The sequence below is a fragment of the Lepidochelys olivacea genome (genome assembly GCF_965140295.1).
Source record: "Lepidochelys olivacea isolate rLepOli2 genome assembly, chromosome: 6".
In the NCBI taxonomy this organism is placed as follows: domain Eukaryota; kingdom Metazoa; phylum Chordata; order Testudines; family Cheloniidae; genus Lepidochelys; species Lepidochelys olivacea.
Window position 1 is genome coordinate 91,178,497 of NC_140416.1, and position 21,329 is coordinate 91,199,825.

Sequence of the window (21,329 nt, forward strand, 5' to 3'; positions counted from 1 at the left end):
TAGAGGGGAAGCATACCCTGTAACATATGGATTTATTTATATTTACAGAGTTTGGTCAAATATAACATTGCAACAATATAGCTTTTGCATTTTATATTTTCAAAAAGCAAAGGTTAAATTACACACTGTGAGATTCAGAAGGTATTAAAAATCCATCCTAGGGAAAAGATACAATATAAGTGTAAAGTATTATTAGAAATAGTATCAATTATTACAAAAGTTTTAAAGAAACAGTCTTTATTTTCTATTGTACATAAAGGGTTTGTTTCCTGATCATGTTTCAAGTGCATTCTGAATCTTGCATCGCTGTGTTCATTTTAATGTTCAATCACTGAACTGTGGGTATGTTTTTTGTATTTTTTAAAAATAAAAATTAAATACTAAAAGCTATGTTAATGGAGAAGTCAACATGAGAGAGGAGCAGAGGTTGCAACTCCCTCCCCAGAGGCTACTCGGAACACTACCAACAACTCCCTAATTTTCATTGCAGAAAACTGAAAAGTTTTAAGGGCAAACTCTTGCCTTTTCAGAGACAAGTATGTGTGTGCGCGCGCATATGTGTATGTTTGGTTTGTTTCTAAAAGAGAAACTTAAGTTTTCCTGTGGGGAGTTTCACTATAAAAAGGGACAACTGTTTTTCCTAGAACATTCAAAATATGGTTGTGTGTGTCATTGAACTCAGTCTACCCATTGGTTATAGTCCAAAACTTCCTCCTCTCCATTTCCTCTGAAAGTAAAATGACAAGAAACTAGATATGTTGTTTGCAGTGTTATTGTAGCTGTGGTGTCCCAGTATATTGGAGACAAAGTGGGTGAGGTAATATCTTTTCATGGACTAACTTTCATTAATGGAAGAGATAAGCTTTCAAGCTGCACAGAGCTCTTCTTCAGGTCTGGAAAAAGTAATCAGAGTGTCATAGCTAAATACAAGGTGGGACAGATAGTTAAGCATAAGACATCAGATACTAAAACTGATAGAAAAATATAATTGACTGATCTACAAGAGAACTAGGATCCTGAAAATTATGCTACTGTAAAGCCTTAGATATTGTGCAATTCAAGGCATTTCATAAAAATGCAGCTTATATGGATAACACTCATTTATATGATACTATTTATTTGCATACTGATCCCACAAACTCATAGTAAGTACAAAACAAAGCAAAAGCAAAATAGGAGTTTATGTATTATTTTTCCCTTTAGAGTTTGTTTTTACTTTAAAGTGGTTAAGATATAAAGCAATGTGTGCCCTGATCTGATATGCATGTTGTCTTTAAAATCCTTTAAATTACAGCAACAGCTTAGAGCCTTAATGCAAGGCCCCTGGGGCATATTTAAATATTTAATGACAGTTTTTCTCTAAATTTGCATATTTCCATTATAAACAACTCAAATTGTTGAATATTACACTAATGTAAACATAAGGTTGATGAATCTGAAATCTCACATTTACATATTCTCTAAAAATACTTTTCTTCTAATTTTGTTTTAAATTACAATTTTAAAAAATTAATTTCCAGATCGACCACTTTCAGATAACTGTTTCAAATGCTGCCATAATGATGTATCTGCACATAGACTTTGAAGACAAAAGGCTAAGTTAATGCAATGTAAGTATTCAAATGTTAAGAAATGTCTCAGCTAAAGCTGAATATGTAAACTTCATTCTGCCCCTATAATGTCTCAATTACTTAATACAGTTTTGCTTAATTACCTATGTAGCATTTTGTTGTGTCCCCACAACTGTCACTTATTCTATTTTCATAATCATCCAACATTTATCTTTATTGACTTTCCCTTTGTATAAAGTTCTCTTCCCTCTAAAATAATGCAAATTAATTTGCCAGTACACATGTACTATATCAGCAGTACTAAAATTATGATCCCAGATAAATGGTATTTTAAAGTCCTGACTGGTTGTATACCAATGAGAAGTATACTGTAATAATTTATAAATATATAAAACACCTTTCATCCAAAAAAATGTTCAAACTGAGACTCACTTTTCCAATGGCGTAAGGCTCCCATTCCTAATCCTGCATGATCACAAGATATCAAATATTAAACCTGTCGCTAGTGAAAAACTGAATATTGGCTGTCTTAGAAAGGCAAAGGGGAGAAAGTCTATATTTGGAGAAAGAAGGAAACATTTTTATCACAGGTTGATTAAAAAAAGATGGCAGCTGTTTGAAACTCAGGTTTGATGTAGAATTATTGTAGTGCTTGAGGAGATGAAATAGTGGACTATGTGCAGTCAGGTGTATAATAAGTGCGGTTTATCATACAGCTATCTCCACGTAAATGTTATATTTTATATGTAACTTATTTGCACACCCAAACCCATTATCTTTTTCTAGTAAAACTCTCACTGATACCCAGGCATAGACCGGGCTGTTCTAAGGCCTGTTGTGTGTACAGAGGAATAGCGAAGATTCTCAGTGAGCAGACATCAGTGCGGTTACAGGAGGGTTGAGACTGAACTGAAAGGACTGGCTGCAACACCTGTATTTCTTGTCCAAAATGAACCATGTTAGAAACATCTGTGTGTAAACATGCATGGCCTAAATTTTCAGAAGTGATTACTGATTTTGGGTGTCTTGATTTTTGAATCTCCAACTTGAAATATCTTAAGGAGACTTGATTTTCAGAAACTGATGAGCACCCACCTCAGGGCAGGGGGAGGAAATCAGATCTCTAAGGTATGTCAAATTGTGTACTCAAAATTCTTTTATCACTTTTGAAAATTTAGGGAAAGTGTTTTACAAGACTGCAGGTGCCTGAAATGGTGGTTGTGATGTCTTTTTAATTTTGTGAGGAAATAGGGACTATCAGGGGACTATATCTGTCCTTCAAGAGAACACACTCAGTTATCGAATAGATCTTTCCTACCTTTAACTCTGAGCCTATGGTATGAGATCAGAATCACAGTAAAACAAGCATGCATGTCAGTATACATCATAGATACTATTTACACTAGTGCACACATTTTGCCACACATATTCATATCCAAATTCCATCCTCTGCAACCCCACTGATGTCACCCACCCTCCCACCCTACATATTGCCTGGGGACTCTGCTCGGTAGATCAATTAACTATACTGATATGACTTGCTCTGAATCAAGTCTTAAATCAATAATTGTTTGCTCCTTTGCTGTAAACCAGTGTTTCTTCACCCTGCATTGTCACCAAGCTAGCTGGCTTATTAGAGCTCCAAAATAACTCCCCATTATACTCTTCCAACATCCAGGGTTCTATTAGATTTCATACATCTGTCATCTTCCCAACTATCTTTACTGAATCCACCACAGATTCCAGGAACAGACAGCCCTTCCAGTACAAAACATCCATTTCCCAGCCGCTTCCAAGAGCGGAGAGCCCTTCCGGCAGTAAACAACCCTTCCAACCCTGTTTTAGTTCTTCTTGGGCCACACTATTATTTCCCAATTTAAGGAATCTCTCCTGATCCATAAATATTTGTTTAGCTTTTGGGACCCACCCACTCTGATTATTGTGGACTGCAGCCAATCGCCTGAAACGCTATTTTCCTCACTATACCTTTGGTGTGAAATCCTGGCCTCATCCAAGCCAATGGAAAAATTACAATGGACTTCAATTGAGCCTGGTTTTCATTCTTAAAACTTTTCCTTTTACATTTTGACTTTAAAAAGGTAACTTGAAAGAGAGGGAAAAAACTGGGATTGTGTTAAACCCCTTCCCCCTTTCCTCCAAATGATATATACAAAATCTTGGAAGTTATGTTTTTGGTTTTTAATCAAAATAGATTGGTGTATTTTCCTGTTTTAAAAAATATATATTAAAAATTCAGATGCTGGAATAAAGTTATGATGACTGGAAAACTGAGGAAATTATGCCATAACAAGAATCAAAGGACTGAAATTGAAGTTTAATCAGCTACTGTAAAACTGTGTGAGTATTAACATCAATTCCACTGACTAATGAATCACTGGACAAATACCTTTGTTAAAGGTTCAACATCCCAAGCCTTTCAACTGAAAGTGCAGAAGTTCACTACACACATGCTCTATGACTCCCCTCTTCCCACCTTGCCCCAAAGAGGTTCTCCAGCAAAACTAGGGAAGAACAGAGCTGACATTCCTGGTATTAAGGTTTCCAAAAAAAAAAAAAGGTTAAAAAAGAAAAGCTCTGACATCATCTTTATATAGTATAAAGAACAAAGGCCCAACATTTTAAAATCTTTTTAAGGTAATCTTCAAAATTTGACCCTTTTCTGACTAATTCAAGGGGGGAAATCCCTCCTTTTTAGTTATATCCATTACTGTGCATTTTGAATATTTGTCTGCTTACCGCCTACCATCACTAACCCCAAATCAGCTTCATCTGTGTTAGCAACATTAGAAGTTGGTGTATGCAGCCTGATGCCTGTCAACACTGTATCAATTATCAGTAGTCTGCTGAAAACATGTCTGCTCACAGTAAGTCTACACTAGGGCTCCCAACACTGCTAATGCCAGGAACACTGATCTGGGGTTAGAGAGTGGATAGTATGTGTCTTTACGTCAGCAGTGCACCTTAATCCACAGAAGACAACCTAGAAATCAATATGCCATCTCAATTTACCAAAACATACTGTGATAAATGAAGGGGCGTAGCCCCCTTTTATGGGCACCTAGCCGCCAGTTAGCTATAAGAAAAGGATTATTGTGGCACCTTAGAGACTAACAAATGTATTTGAGCATAATCTTTCGTGAGCTACAGCTCTGAATGCATCCGATGAAGTGAGCTGTAGCTCATGAAAGCTTATGCTCCAATAAATTGGTTAGTCTCTAAGGTGCCACAAGTACTCCTTTTCTTTTTGCGAATACAGACTAACACAGCTGCTGCTCTGAAACCAGTTAGCTATAAAGTCCTTGTTGGTGGCTGTTCTCTGCTTGCTTTACCTGTAAAGGGGTAAAAAAGTCCCCAGGTAAAGGGAGTGGGCACCTGACCAAAAGAGCCAATGGGAAGGCTAGAACTTTTTAAAATGGGGGGAAAAAAATCTTCCCTTTTGTGTCTGTTGTGTTCTCTGGGAAAGAGGGGAATAGGGGGCAGTTATGCTATGAGAAGCTTTAAGTCAGGTATGATCATAAATCATCAGATCATACCTAGAACTACTTATTTGGAACTTATTTGGAATGTTTAGAAAGATGCAATTAGGTTTATTTCTGTTTATTTTGAAGGATTTATTTTTAAAAACAAACTATATGTCTCAAGATCCAAGCATTTAAGGCTAAAGATGAATACTCAGATTGTTCATCTAAAAAGCTATACAAAGATTTTTTAAAGATGTGATTTTATAATCTTCAGCAACACACTAATGAAATATTTTTAAAACAAAATTTAAAGTAAGGTCCTGTAGACTAACATATTCTGAGTAAATATTACAGTAATGCACAACTGTTTTGGTCAGTAAATTCAGAAACTGACAGTATATACCTGACTGTTAGCAAATGCCTGTTAAATGGCTTCATTATCACTTGAATGGCTCTTTAACAGTTTCAATGTTGTGCTAATAGGTCTGCAGGCAGGAAGGCTTTTTTATTTTTAAGAACTAGATCCCCTCTGGAGGAAGCCTCACCAGGCTGCAGCAGCCAGCTGTGTTTGAAGATTGCAGGAAGGGTCAGAACAAGGATAGGAAGAGGCGGGTGGGTGGACACTAAGACCCAGGGTGCCCCAAATTTTCGGGTGCCCTACGCAGCTGCGTATGCTGCATATGCCTAAGGATGGCCTTGTGTCTCAGTTTAGTCTCATAACAGTTGTTGGGGCATCTGATGCACTGGATGAGTTACACCATACGTTGTGATAGGCATGTGTAGGACCCATGGATCTTAAAAGGTGTATTTTTGGGGGGAGGGTGAGTATGGATCATCATAGCAATGGAGATATGACTGAAGATTTTGCGTCTGTTGTTATGGCAAGAGCTGGTATCACTTTGAGTTGGTGTGCTCTTATCTGTGGAGAGCTTGCTTCTGATGGTGAGGTTGTGGGGGTTGCTTGAAGCCAGAAGAGGGGTTTGGGAAAGATTTTTTTAAGGTTGTGGTCTTCATCAAGCATGAGTTGTAATTGTTTGAGGATACCTCATACGGGTTCTAGTGTGGGGTGGTAGGTGACAACTAGTGGTGTACAATCACTAGGGATTCTTTTCCCCCTCTATTGAAGCAGATTCTTCCAGTTATTTGGGTGGCCCATTCCATGATGCAATTTACTTTTCTGATGGTGAGTCCTTGTTTAGTGAAGGAAGTTTTAAGTGTGGTTAGGTATGTATCCCAGACTTTCTCTACTTAGCAAATTCTATGGTATCTGAGTGCCTGGCTGTAGATAACAGATTTATTAGTGTGGCTGGGCTGATTACTGGATCTCTGAAGGTAATACATGGGTTTCTTTTGTATAGTCATTTGTAGGTTCCATTGTTGAAGCTGATCATGGTGTCCAGTTGATGCTGGTATAAGAGTGTTCTAGAAAGAATCTGATGGATAGGCAGTGGTTGTTGATATAGTGGTGGAAATCTCTGAGGTAGTTTATGTCATCTGTCCAGAAGAAGAAAATATCATTGATGTGCCTCCTGTATATTGCTGGTTTTGTGTGCATTTTTCCAGAAGTTCTTCCTTGAGGTGGCATGAAGAGAGTGTCATACTGGGGAGCCATCCTAATATCCACGGCTCTTCCCATGGTTTGGACAATATTTGTTGTAAAATGTAAAGTTGTGGTGGGTGACAAGGAGATGGATGAATTTTGAGGACTATGATGGTGTCTGTATTGTCTGTTGCTTCAATCACTACCTGGTGGCTGAATTTCAGGGGCTGAATAGAAATCTTTTTGGTGGTGCAGAGATTGTGGTGAATGTAATGTTGGTTGAGGATTTCACAATCTTTTTTTTTTTTTTTTTTGCGCTGACGCAACCGATGTAATGATCCAATGTGTGGTTTTGTCCACTGGAGATGTCCAGGCAGATGATTCTTTTTTCTTATATAACTGTTGGTGGAGATGTGATAGTTGTGGTTGGTGACATTTTTCTTGTGAAAGAATTCCTTGAGGCAGAGTTGGTGGAATTAGTTTAGAAAGTTCTTATAAATCATCTATCGGAACCCAATTTGAGAAGAGATTATCACAATGAGTAGGTAAACCATTTATCATTTGGGCCAAATAAAATACTCTGTTATAACTCAGAATATTTACATAAATTTAAAGCTAGGTGAGAAAAAAAGAAATGTCTGGAATAACCAAAAGAGTATTACAATTATTTACAAGGGACTGAAGAAAATCAACCATGCAAGTTGCTACCAAATGAATATGCCATTGTGCCTCCTACGCCACTGCACTTATTAGAAGAACAGAGAAGACTCTGACCATTGCCCCAAAACTGTACTCCTGGCTTTGTGGTATAAAAACATGCCTCTATCTCTAGCCTGGGCTAGAATAGGTAGCAAAAAATGGTTACTACCCTTTTGAAACGATTGTGCTTCAAGATGTGTTGCTCATGTCCATTCCATGCCAGGTGTGTGTACGCTGAATGCACTGCTGCCAGAGATTTTTCCCTTAGTAGTATCCATTGGGCTGGCTCTAGCACCCTCTGGAGCTGCATGTGTATGCACCGGTATAAGGGGCACTGTCAAACCCACATCTTCTCAGTTCCTTTTTGCCAGAAACTCTGACAGAGGGGTAAGAGAGTGGGTCATGGAATGAATGTGAGCAAGATATCTCAAAGAATAGTAAGAAAAGGTTAGTAACCATTTTTTCCTTCAAGTGCTTGCTCATGTCCAGTCCATCCTAAGTGATCCACAATCAATACCCCAGGAGCTGGGCTTGCACTTCATGGATGTGCTGACTGCAACACTGCTCTCCCAAAACTGGCATCGTCTTGGGCCTGTTGGGTAATGGTGTAGTGGGATACGAAGGTATGAACAGACGACCAGGCTGTGGCTCTGCAGATGTCCTGGATGGGTATCTGCACAAGAAACACTGATGATGATGCCTGGGCTCTTGTGGAATGAGTGGTCACGATGGCCAGAGGCGGGATGCTTGCCTGCTCGTAGCAAGCCCAAATATAGGCGGTTATCCAGGATGAGATTCTTTGGGTTGACACAGGTATCTCTCTCATCCTTTCTGCTATAGCTACAAAAGAGTTGTGTGGATTTGTGGAAGGGCTTAGTCTTCTCAATATAAAAGGTGAGAGCTTGCCTAACATCCAACATATGAAGCAGTTGTTCCTCAGAGCTTTTTTGAGGTTTTGAGAAGAAGACAGGCTGAAAGATGACTTGGTTGTTATGGAATTGTGACACCACCTTTGGCAGGAAGGGCTCAGTTGGCCCTTGTCCTTGAAGAACACCGGATAAGCTGGTTCTGACGTAAGGCCCTGATCTCAGAGACCCTTCTGGCTGAGGTAATCGCTACCAGGAAGGCAACCTTGCAGGAGAGAAGTAGTAGTGAGCACAATGGTAACTGCTCAAGTAAGCCTTGACAGGACCAGGTTTAAGTCCCATGGAGAGGGGTGGTTTGCAAACTTGAGGACAGAGTCTTTCCAATCCCCTGGAGAAACCAGACTATCATTTTGTGAGAGAACATCGATATGCCATTTACTGCAGGGTGGAAGGCTGAGATGGCTGCCAAATGGACCTTAATAGACGAGTGTGCTAGACCTTGCTGCTTTAGGTGGAGCAAATAATCCAAGATCAACTGAAGAGAAGATCGAGATGGAGAGAGATCCCGTTTGGAGGCCCAACAAGTGAAACGTTTACACTTGGCCAAGTAGGTAGCCCTGGTGGAAGGCTACTACTAACTAGCAAGACATGTTGAACTTGTTCCAAGCAGGCCTATTCTTCAGGGTTCAGCCACGAAGCATCCGTGCAGTCAAGTGCAGGGACGCAAGGTTCAGGTGAAGTAAGCGGTCATGGTCTTGTGAAATCAAGTCTAGGTGGAGTAGGAGTGAGAGTGGCACTGCCACCAAGAGGTCCAGAAGCATGCCAAATCAATGCCAGCATGGCTACTCTGGGGCTATTAGGAAGATTCTTGGCTTGTCCCATTTGATTTTCAGAAGAACCCTGTGAACCAAGGGGATTGGGAGAAAGGCATATAGTAGACAATCTGCCCACAAGAGCAGGAAGGTGTCAGAGAGGGAGACTGCACAGAAAACAGAACTGGTGGCAAACAGGTCCACCTGGGAAGACCCCGACTTTTGGAAGATGACACTGATGAACTCTGGGTGAAGACACCACTTGTGGTGAGAGGAGAAGGACCAGCTGAAATGATCACTAATACATTCCAAGCTCTTGGGAGATGAGACACCTCAAGATGAATGGAGTGTTTCACACACAAGTCTCATAGACCAATGGCCTCCTGACACAGGGTAAAGGATTGAGCCAATAGGCTGATGGGAAGGGAATTGGTAGTGGCAATGACACACTACAAACTAAGAAATTTTGTGGCCACAGGAGATAGAAATGTGAAAGCATGTTTTCTTTAAGTCAAGGGCAGTATACCAGTTTTCTGGGTCCAGGGAGGGAATGATAGAAGCCAGGGAGCCCATGCAGAACCTCAGTTTCTTGAGATATCCATTGAGGTGATACAGGTCCAAGATGGGGGGTGGAAAGTGGCAGGGAGTGGTGGATAAAAACTGAAGGATATATCCGACTGTCACTGTACTCAGGAACCATCATTCCGATGTTATGGATGCCCAAGCAGGGTCAAAGAGAGACAGACTCTCCAAAAATGAAAGCGGGGGGCAGATCTGAAGCGGCAACTGGTACAGCACCCTCACACGCACCTTCAAAAGGCCTGCTACAAAAGTATCTCTGAGGCCCTGACTGGGAGCCTGAGGTAGGCAGGAGTGGTTGAAGCCATTTATAACCTCTGCCTTTTCTTTTGTAGGGCTCCTGTTTTGGAGATCCAGAGAACCCAGGAGGCTGCTGCGAGCTGAAGTTTTTCTGGAGGCAGACAGAGCGTACAAGCCTAAGGATCAAAGGGTGGCCCTTGAGTCCTTCAGTACATGAAGTCTCGTCTGCTCCGAGAAAAGGGAGGAGCCTTCAAATGGGAGGTCCTGAATTGTGGGGATGGCTGGAGGACTGGAACCAGGAAGAGCGCCTCATGGTGACCACAGAGGCCATTATCTTAGCCACCAAATCAGCAGCATCCAGAACCGCCTAAGGAGAGGTCCCGGCCTGTTCTTACCTGCAAACTCCTGTTTTGACTCTTGAGGCAGAAAGTCTTTGAACTTATTGAGGGAGGCCCATAGATTAAAATGGTATCTCCCCAGTAAAGCTTACTGATTGGCATATGCAGTTGTAGGCTACACATGGAATAAACCTTTCTTCTGAAAAGATCCAGTTTCTTAGTGTCTTTTTGTTTCAGGGTAGCACTCGACTGGCCCTGCCTGGCCCCTTTGTTAGCTGCAGACACCCTCAGGGACCCCGGGGGAGGGTGCAAGTACAGGTAATTAGATCCACTTGCTGGAACATAATACTTTTTCTCTGCCTCTTTGAAGTGAAAACCAGAGAAGGAGGAGTTTTCCATAGGGCCTTGACTGGTCCCATCACCGCCTCATTGATGGGCAGGGCCACTCTGGATGGAGCTGCTGCAATCGGGACATCAATGAAGCTGTGCGATGTCACTGAGCTCTTCTATCTCCAAACCCAGGTTTCAAGTGATCCACTTCAGAAGGTCCTGAAGGGCCCTGAAGCCATCCTGGGGAAGTAGGCTACTGGGACCTGCAACAGCCTCATCTGGGGAGGAGGAGGAGGCTGCTTGCACCACAGGAGGGGCTCCTTCCTCTTCCTCAGCTATGTCCACTGGCGGCATCTCCTGGATTTCAGTACCGGGGCCAGTACTGGAGTCTAGATCTGGTGCCGAGCAGGAAAGATCAGTAACCCATCTCTCCGAGGCCACCGAGTAGGAGCGGTGGGAAGCAGGCCCCAGTTCTGGGGGAACCCCCAGGGGTTCCAGTAGGGCCACTGCATCAGCCAGTGACGCACTGGCCAGATGCCCACAGGGGGACCAGCAGTGAAGTTTGGTGGGGAGTAGGCTGGGTACAGGTAGTGGGCTTTTGGCAGTACATAGGGTTCCCCTTTGGACCCCAAAGAGGATTCCTCTCTCGGGGACCATGGTGCAGCTCTACCTGCATACGCTTCCATATGGTGTTGGGGTTCTAGGGACTAGTGGCATGCCGGGGAGTGGGATGCCGGGATCAGGTAGGCCTGCCCCTGGATGGTGCCAGGGGACCTGGTGCTAGGAAGGTGCCTGACACAACTTGTTCCCTCCTGCTTCCGGATGCCGGAATTGAGAGGGTACAAGGCCAGCACTGCCCTTTATACGATCCGTGACGGGTTCTCCAGGTTGCAACCTGGAACTGGGGTACCATTGAGCCTTCTGGCATACCAACCTGGGCTCCCTCTTACACTTTGATGCTGTGACAAGCTGCAAACCTCTCCAGGTATTGCACTTACACAGACATCCACAGGCAGGGACACACCCAACTGAGTTACATGAACGATCTCTCTGCCACTCATGAACCAACAATAGAGAGGCTCCAATTCCCCACAGCTCCCCAGCCTAGGACCCCAGAGCTGTACTGTCTTGCCCTGGTCAGAAGCCTAACCAGTGTATGTTTATCACCCAGTCCTCCCCTCCCTCATTGCAAAGAAGACATGCATCAGTTCTTGTTCCTGAGCAGATTTCCCAGCCCTTCAAGCAAAACACACTTTTAGGTAAAATATAAAACAGATTTATTAACCACAGAAAGATAGATTTTAAGTAATTATAAGTAATAAGCATACAGCTCAAAGTTGGTTACCTAAGAAATAAAAGTAAAATTGCAATCTGAATTCAATAAACTAGACAGGATCTGAATCAAGTAGTGTCTCACCCTCATGGTATCGTTCCTTAATACACAGTCTGGAATTTTCCTCTTCAGCCTGGGACCACCTCTCCCGTTCAAAGTCTTTGTTCTCCAGATGTGTTTCCAGGTGTTGTGAGGGGAGAGAGGACAAATGATTATGTACTTCCCATCCTTTATAGGTTCTTCCAGCTTGCTGGAAAGAACTTTTGCTATGATATGAGTCAAGCAGTCTCCATTGTCTATGGGCTCTCTCTGAGAGGTCTCCATTGTATACAGTTCCTGAGGTAGTCTTTGAGTGTGTGTATTCTGCTTAATGGGCCATCATCTCTGTCTACCCCATTGTTGTACCTCAAAGGCTGGTTTTGGGTGTTTCCAATTTACAACATATTTCAGTAACATACACATAGCAAAACTTCGTAACTTCCCATACAATGATAGCACATACAATCCAACAGGATATTAACGTTCTACAGATCAAGACTTAAAATGATATTTCACAAGGCATGCTTTGTAAAAAACATATCATAATCATATCACCATGGCAAATATGGGGTGCCAGGGTGTTGCTTTGGGGTACAGAGTGTTACACCAGTGCATACACATGCAGATCCAGAGGGCGCTAGAGCTGACCCAACAGATACCACTAAGGGAAAAATCACCAGCAACAGTGCAAGTAGCGTGCACACACCTAGCATGGAACGAACATGAGCAAGCACTCGAAGAACTATTTTGGTTCATACAGTGCCACTGATGCACACAGCATTTTAACAAAATATAAACAGACAAGTCTTTTTGCCCAAGAGCTTGTATTCTCAGTAAGGCAGCAAGTAGTAAGTAAAGATGGACAAGTGGTGTGGGAGTGGGAAGAAGAACTGCTAGAGGACTGCACATTTAGTTGCTGCCGTAGGCCGAGCTCACTGAACACTCCAGGGACTCCTTGCGTTCCTCCATTCTCATCCACAAATGCCCTGTGTCCCATCATCCCATCCCCCTCTACTTCAAGGACTCCCTGCATCATCCCCATATCCTCCCTCATGTCAGGGCCTCTGTATGCACCCTATTTCCTCCTTTCCTCCACTCCCGAAGTCTTCCATTTCTCTCTTCCCCCCTCCCATTTAGACAAACAGCTTGACAGCATTTCTCTGTTTGTAAGGACTCACAAGATCAGCCAAACAAAGATCATATGATTTTTAATATAAGTTGCATATGCATCGTCTTAATGCTAAAAACTAGTTGTGCATATTTATGTTTCTCTTTCTAACTAAAGAAGACAGTTTGGAAAAAAGTTTTCAAGGATGGATTTTAATCATGAGTTAAATCAGCAAGCAGGAAACCTTGATTTAAGCCATTGATTTTGATCATTTTTTGAATTTGTACTTTTTAGTTCTTTTCCTAGGGATGGTAGATTCTCATTTGTTGGTAACCATTAAAACAAGTTGATTTACAACTAGATATCCCTATAAGCTAAATTTGGTGCTTCTTTTTGCTAACCAGGAGTATAGATGATATCTATAAGACTTTGTTTAAGCAATTGTTGCTTTATTTACATTTATTCTGATTCATTTTATATTTATTATTTTAGAAAATGGTGTATGAAGCATGTATGAAGCATATACTAGATGATAGTTAATTTTTTACTTGTAATTTGCATCAAGCTCTATTTGGATAGAAATACAAATTCAGCTAAAATGCACAAAACCAGCATTTTTGTATTAAATAAAACTACCTTAAATGTAGTAGTAACCTAAGGAAAAAAGTATCAAAAGTTTATCAAAACATGTTTTGCATTTAAAACTAATTGATTTATTAAACAAATGAAGTATTACCTGTAGTTAGGTAATTGAACTGATTATTTCTAGTCACTGTGTCTTTCAAGATTTTAAAACTAGTAGATCTCATCCTCCCCCACTGAGTTTTTAATCAGATTGGTAGAAGAAAACAAGCTTTTCTTCTTTTTCAACTCCCAATTGGTTTTTTAACTTTGAATGAACGAGTGATTGAACTAAACTAGTTGAATAAACTGAAATGAAAAAAATATTGTTGCTGCATTTGCAGAAGAGGCTACTTCTGTGAAAAGCTGATTTAGTACTTCAGCAGACTCTGGTTCTAGGTGCTTAGGCACCTAGACATTTTTAAAACCTAGTACAAAATATTTTGTGTTTAATCTAAATGATTTTAATAGATTATAAATTTAGGTCTTAATGGCTGTTATTTTCAAATTCAATTTTAAATAGATTTTTAAAAATAAACCTGTATTTAAATTTTAAAAAATCATCAATTTTCATCTACCCTGCTTCACATGCACAAAATGTTTAAATACTATTAGTAATCATGGTAGCTCAGAAACAAAGGAAACAAATACTACTAGAAAAATAAATTTTAATCATACCAGCCACAACATCATATACAAAGAAACTCAAAAATATGGGTTAACTGTTAAATTTGAAGATGGACAAATATTCCTAATACATTCTACATAACACACAGTCATGTCATTTAAAAAAAAAACAATTTAATGACAGCAACATGGTAGAATAAAAATAATAAATTTGAACATTCAAAAATGGAAAACAATCACTGAGAAAAGAAGTTAGTCATGTTCAGCTAGGCTCTGCAAGTGTGCAATTGCATTTGTTAAATTTAGTATGATGGCTTTTGTAGGACGGTGAAACACTGACAAGTAGTGGCCAGTTGCCTTCATTGCATTTTCTTCAATATTTACCAGAATCAACATTTAAATCTTAAAATGATGTCTCAATTACAAAAGCTGAAAGGCATATTTGAACTGGTTTGATTTAATGAATTTAATGAATGAACTAATATCAATACCTAAATTATACAGTTGCAACTAGTTTAGTAACATACCTTTAAAAACCATTCAGACCCAATATTGAATGGAGACATTTTGGGACAATTAATATTTCCCATTTCAAGGCTCTATTTTTAATAGCAATATTTTGAAAAGTGTCTTGGAAAACAAAAAGGACTTTTTCTTTTATTCATCTGAGAGACAAACTTTTTAAAAACTTCCTATATGTTTTTCATGCTGTTTTACAAAAGATGATGGGAAAAATTCTGATCCTACTGAAGTCAATGGAAGTTTTACCATGGACTTCAACAGAGCCAGGATTTCAACCAAAGAGTCATATTGATATTCTATATCTCAACCTTTCGAGCAGGTTAATCAGATAAATAAGAACATTTAAAACTCCTTAGTGAAATTACTAAGTCTATTGTGCCTGAAAGCGTGTATTGAATTCTCATATCTAAATGCACAAATCACAGCTATGAGATCTGGGACTTGCTATATTCTGTGCTGGACCCAATGTCAAGCTCTGCGATACAACTGCATTTGCTCCAACCCCTCAGACAGAGACAAACACCTATAAGAGCTCTATCAAGCATTCTTACAGCTACAATACCCACCTGCGGAAGTGAAGAAACAGATTGATAGAGCCAGAAGAGTTCCCAGAAGTCTCCTACTACAGGACAGGCCTAACAAAGAAAATAACAGAACGCCACTAGCCATCACCTTCAGCCCCCAACTAAAACCCCTCCAATGAATTATTAAGGATCTACAACATATCCTGAAGGATGACCCAACACTCTCACAAATCTTGGGAGACAGGCCAGTCCTTCCCTACAGACAGCCCCCCAACCTGAAGCAAATACTCACCAGCAACCACATACCACACAACAGAACCACTAACCCAGGAACTTATCCTTGCAACAAAGCCCGTTGCCAACTGTGCCCACATATCTATTCAGGGGACACCATCACAGGGCCTAATCACATCAGCCACAATATCAGAGGCTCGTTCACCTGCACATCCACCAATGTGATATATGCCATCATGTGCCAGCAATGCCCCTCTGCCATGTACATTGGTCAAACTGGACAGTCTCTACGTAAAAGAATAAATGGACACAAATCAGATGTCAAGAATTATAACATTCATAAACCAGTCGGAGAACACTTCAATCTCTCTGGTCACGCAATCACAGACATGAAAGTTGCTAAATTACAACAAAAAAAACTTCAAATCCAGACTCCAGCGAGAAACTGTTGAATTGGAATTCATTTGCAAATTGGATACAATTAATTTAGGCTTGAATAGAAACTGGGAGTGGCTAAGTCATTATGCAAGGTAACCTATTTCCCCTTGTTTTTTCCTACCCCTCCCCCCCCAACATTCTTGTTAAACCCTGGATTTGTGCTGGAAATGGCCCACCTTGATTATCATACACATTGTAAGGAGAGTGATCACTTTAGATAAGCTATTACCAGCAGGAGAGTGGGGTGGGAGGAGGTATTTTTTCATGCTTTGTGTGTATATAAAAAGATCTTCTACACTTTCCACAGTATGCATCTGATGAAGTGAGCTGTAGCTCACGAAAGCTTATGCTCAAATAAATTGGTTAGTCTCTAAGATGCCACAAGTACTCCTTTTCTTTTTGCGAATACAGACTAACACGGCTGTTACTCTGACACCAAACTAAGGATATAGCAAAAGAGTGATATAGTTCTGTTACCCTCCTGCAGGACTGGACACCAATACTTTATAAGCATATTATGAAGTATTAATATATAATAATAGCAGATTCTGCTAAAATTGACATTTTGGAGAGGCTACTGTAAAATGTTTATTGGCAACTCAATAAAAAGACTTTGGGAACTAATAAGTCTTCTCATGAGCTAGCCCTGAACTGGCAGTGACCAGGTGGAAAAGTGCTGATCCCTGACATCTTAAAAAACTAAAACATTCCCACTATTACCTGCCTGACCCTTTGAAACCAATATACACAACACCAAAAGGAAATTTCTCCCTATAAAGGCTGATCTCACCAGGCAGGAGCTTCACCCCAGCTCCAAAGCATGCGCTGCCATACCCAGTCTCAGTCAAGGAGGTTTATTTTCTTAACAATAGTTAACAAACAAACAGAAAACAATCTTAACTCAATCCTTGGCCTCAGGGCCACCCCTCCCAGCCGTTTCTAGCACTCCAGATCCTGGGAGGTTCCCAGATGCAATCAGCTCCGCTCCTTGTGTGGAGTAGCAGCCACAGGACTGCTTTTCTGGCCCCTTGCTCCAAGGACACACTAGAGGAGCTAGCTCCACTCCCGTGTGGCTTTGCCTTCCTAGGGCTCAACCTGTCTCGGTCCTTCCTCTTCCAGCTGTCTACTAGCAGCCCTTTATAGACCCAGGTATAGCCCAGCCATCTTTAATTAGCTAGATTGGGCTCACCTGCTTTGGTCCAGGGTCACTGGGCTTCATCTATCTACAGGGACCAGCTACCTTGTGACAGATGGTTAAGGTTTTATATGCAATTAGGGGGGATGGCTCTTCCAGTACTGGTAACAAGATAAAGAGCTTCTCACTTCAAGTCCAGCCCTGGTCAGCAGTAGCAAAAAGTCAGCACCATCTGCTGGATATTCTGTGGTCTAGTTTAGGAAATAAATTGGGGATCTCAGTACAATTTCCAGCTGACAGATGTCCATCACAAAACCTACCACTTTAATACTGTCCTTAATCAGCCGTCTTGTTGTCAGTCTCAACAAAAAAGCCAAAGAATGAGTGAGGCAATTTCTCCAGGAGGCAGTGTATGGAAGCTTGAAATATTGCTGCCTATTCTGTCCACTGTTTTCCCTTGAGTAATCTGAGAAAGAAGAATTCTCAGTTTCCACCTTAGGGGCAATCTTCAGTGAGCTCCATACAGGGAGACCCCTTGGCCTGTCCAGAATCCTACACACTTCCGTGGGGACTACACCCATACAAAGATCATTTCAGGATTGGGGCCTTTGACAATGAGCCACTACCAATGATCCATCTAACCACTATTTCAAAGCATGAAGTAGGATTAAAGTACTAAAATGCTCTTTTTCAAAATTATTCTCGAATGCATTTTGTCCAAACTGCTGTTTAACTCAGCAAAGTGTTTAGAGATTATATTGTTCTACCTTCACCAGAAGATGCAATAGCATAAAATTTAACATCAGCCATTAAAAGTGCAAAATATTGTTCCAAAGTGCTGCAACAAAGATTATGGAAGCATACATCTTTCTTGGGAAACATACACACAGAACATATTCATCATTAGCAAAACATCAGTCTTCAATTTGAAAATTAATTCCCAACTGTCAAAAATGTCCTTAAGGTAAATCATTACTCCTTATAAAGGGCAAAAAAGGAAATGTATTTATGTCAGCAGGTAACAGTACCAAATCATACATCAAACAGTTCTCATTAAACGTATGTCCACAAAATGGACACTAACAAAGTCTGAACACTGATGTATAAATATTTGAAGAATTTTTCTCTCAGAAAATCCTATGAAATACTTTCCTCTTCTGAGAGCATAAGAATGGCCCTACTGGGTCAGACCAAGGGTCCATCGAGCCCAGTATCCTATCTTCCGACAGTGGCCAGTACCAAGTGCCCCAGAGGGAATGAACAGAACAGGTAATCATTAAGTGATCCATTCCCTGTCGCTCATTCCCAGCTTCTGGCAAATAGAGGCTAGGGACAGCACTCCTGCCCATCCTAATGAAGCACTCTCACCCACCTCTCATTATCTACAAGGCAGGAAGAGGAGGTAGAAATGTAAAGCTGTTACTGACTTCCAATCGGCAAAGTACTACAAACGTTTTGATAAGCATAATTTTTTTCCCTATTAAAAGAGTATGTTATCTTCTTAAATATGATCATTAAGGAGAATTTCTAGCCCTCTACAAAACAGAAAGTGTCAATATAAATTAATCCACTTCAGTTTCCACTGCAGTGTATAATCCACAGTTGCCTTTTTAAAAGCATACAGGTCGCCCCTTAAAGTGACAAAATATTAAATATTTCATATCAGCAGTGATCCCCATTGTACAGTCAAAAATCGTATTCCAAATCATAGCTCAAACTCTTAGTCAAATCAAAAATTAGAATGCAAAATATTCAGTCTTCCTGGTTTCTCATGTATTAGTTTTGGAAGCAAGCTCCTTGCCTCTCTTTTGTGTATTTTGTACATTTTTTAAAGAAAGAGGGGGAAAAAAAGTCAGGGAAAAAAATTCTCCTAATTTTCTTTTCTAAAATGAACAGTAATTGAGGTCATCTCCTCAGCACTATTCTTGTGGCTCACCAAATTTAATTCACTTTGAGTGCAGATGATTTCACAGCACTGGAAAGGTGGAGTACGTTATATTTAATTGGCCCATAGAACAGTACTCAAAAAGTGATTGCTCACTATTACTAAATAGTTCAATTTTAGAATAAAAAACACAGTATAAACACTTTTAAATGGATCAAACCCAGGAACCAGACTTTTTCTTAGGATCTGTGTGCCACTAACAAGAAACATTTAACACTAGCAACACTGCATCAGGGAATGACAGACTCTATAGCTTATCACTGTCAGTGGTATATCCAGCAGAGCTAGTTAATGTACGTACTTTTAACCATGGAAAAGCGACACCTGACCCCTTTCTTCCTTGTCTGAGCCAGGCTCGCAAGTACAGCAAGAAATTAACGTAACTATCTTCCATACCTCCTGCAACTGCACAGACATATGTCCTAGTTGGTCCTGGCGTCTTTCTACCAGCTGCCTTTCTGTGCGCATTTCTTGTTCTATCTCTTGAAGTCTTCTCTCTACCCGCTCTGACACCTTCACATACACACACACACACACACAAAAAAAAATTGGAAATTAGAAATTTCTTCCACATATCAAAAGGATTTTTTTTTTTTTGAGTGGAGGGGTGTAGGAGAAGAAAAGGAAGACAGTTTATAAAATAGGATTTGAAAGTTGATGGAAAATAAACTGCTTTGAGGAGCATTCTTACTCAAAATCACAAAGATTCAAAATGGAATGAGACCCGTTATCTTTCCAGTCTACCCTATTCTGATCACTGCAGAATTTGTCTCTGTAGTATATGTACCTATGCTTTGACCAGTCAAGTGTTAAATATCTCTAGTGATGGAGTTTCCACCTTTTTCAGCATGGTCCAGACAACAGGGCACTGAATTAAACTTGTGCAAGTCACCTAACCTCTGTGCCTCAATTTCTTCACCTGTAAAATGTCGATGATACTAATCTCCTTTGTAAAGTGCTTTGAGATCTACTGCTGAAAAGCTCTGTAGAAGAGGTAGGTCTCATCATCACTGAATATCAGAGTTTATTAAACCATCACTGAATATCAGAGTTTATTAAACTTTACTAGGTCAGCACTAATATGAATACACAAATGATTTGCTACAACAACTGGCTTCCCTCTTGGATCACAGGTGCAGTAACTAAAATAGAATAATTTTATGGTATCTTCAATTGAATCCACTAGCAGAGAGCACCCTCTAGTGAGCTACGTGGATTCAATCTGCAATGAAATTTGATGTCATGACTACATAGTTTATTTTTTTATTCTCTATAATTGTAGTGAATACAGAACATAAGGCTTAAAAATGTGTTTTACAAGCACCAGATTAACAAAATACTACTCTGTAATTATCAATTTCCTGTTAAGTGATCAGCTAAAGGTTAGACAAGGTGGGTAAAGTAATATCTTTTATTGGGCCAACTTCTGTTGGTGAGAGAATGATGTTGGTTCAATAAAAGCTAGTACCTCACCCACCTTTTCTCTCCAATATCCTGGGACCAACATGGCTAAAACTATATGGCATACAGCTAAAAGTTAATCAGCTAAGAATAAAGTCAAGAAAAGCTTCATCTTTTAAAGAATTTTGTCGCAAGGACACAGATGCTGAGATTGATAGGATATTCTCCATCAGTATGGGAGAGAAAATGATATAGTTTTAGAAACTATGGAAGCAATAACATTCACCCTCACCAAAAAAAAAAAAATATAAGATTAAAGTAGCTCTTGAAAGCTCTGAAGACTCCAAATGACATATACAGTAACACTACGTGTTAAGGTTTCATTCATTAACTGGCCCTATGTACTTACTCTTAAAGTGAACTCCAAAAATGTCTTCTTTTTTTAAATAAAGATGTAACAGATTAGCTACTTTATTAACAGAATATTTTCTATTTGAGCGCTTTATTGGTTCTGGATTAAGACTACTAATTTTGTTTTTGGAGAAGCATGTGTTGTGGAATTACGAGCTGACTCCAATATTTAAATTATACAGGTCCTAGGGATTACTGTTGTCTCCTGCATAGAAGTTGCAGAGAATACATTCAGTAATTTTCATTTGTTCTCCCTCTGACATGGTATATTGCTAACAAAAGTGCTTCCACTATTAGGATGAGATTATTTGCAAGCTCCTGGGTCAGAGGATTTAGATCAAGGGCCACATCAGGGTTGTGAAACTGTATGGAGGGCTGGGTAGGGAAGGCTGTGCCCCCGCAAACAGCCTGGCCCTCACCCCCTATCCGCCCCCACCCATGTCCTGCCCCCGGACTGCCCCCTCAGAACCCCCACCCCATCCAACCCCCCTTGCTCCTTGTCCCCTGACCACCCCCACCCCATCCAACCCTCAC

The 21,329-nt window shown here is 40.4% G+C and overlaps 1 protein-coding gene across 1 annotated transcript in view; it reads right to left on the reverse strand.

The window, feature by feature from the left end:
- CEP128 (centrosomal protein 128) overlaps positions 1 to 21,329 on the reverse strand; it is a 447,165-nt gene that overhangs the window by 379,262 nt on the left and 46,574 nt on the right. The window contains exon 8 of the mRNA XM_084632372.1: positions 19,380 to 19,496. Coding sequence (XP_084488498.1) covers positions 19,380 to 19,496 — 117 coding nt within the window. The remainder of the gene's footprint in view (positions 1 to 19,379; positions 19,497 to 21,329) is intronic.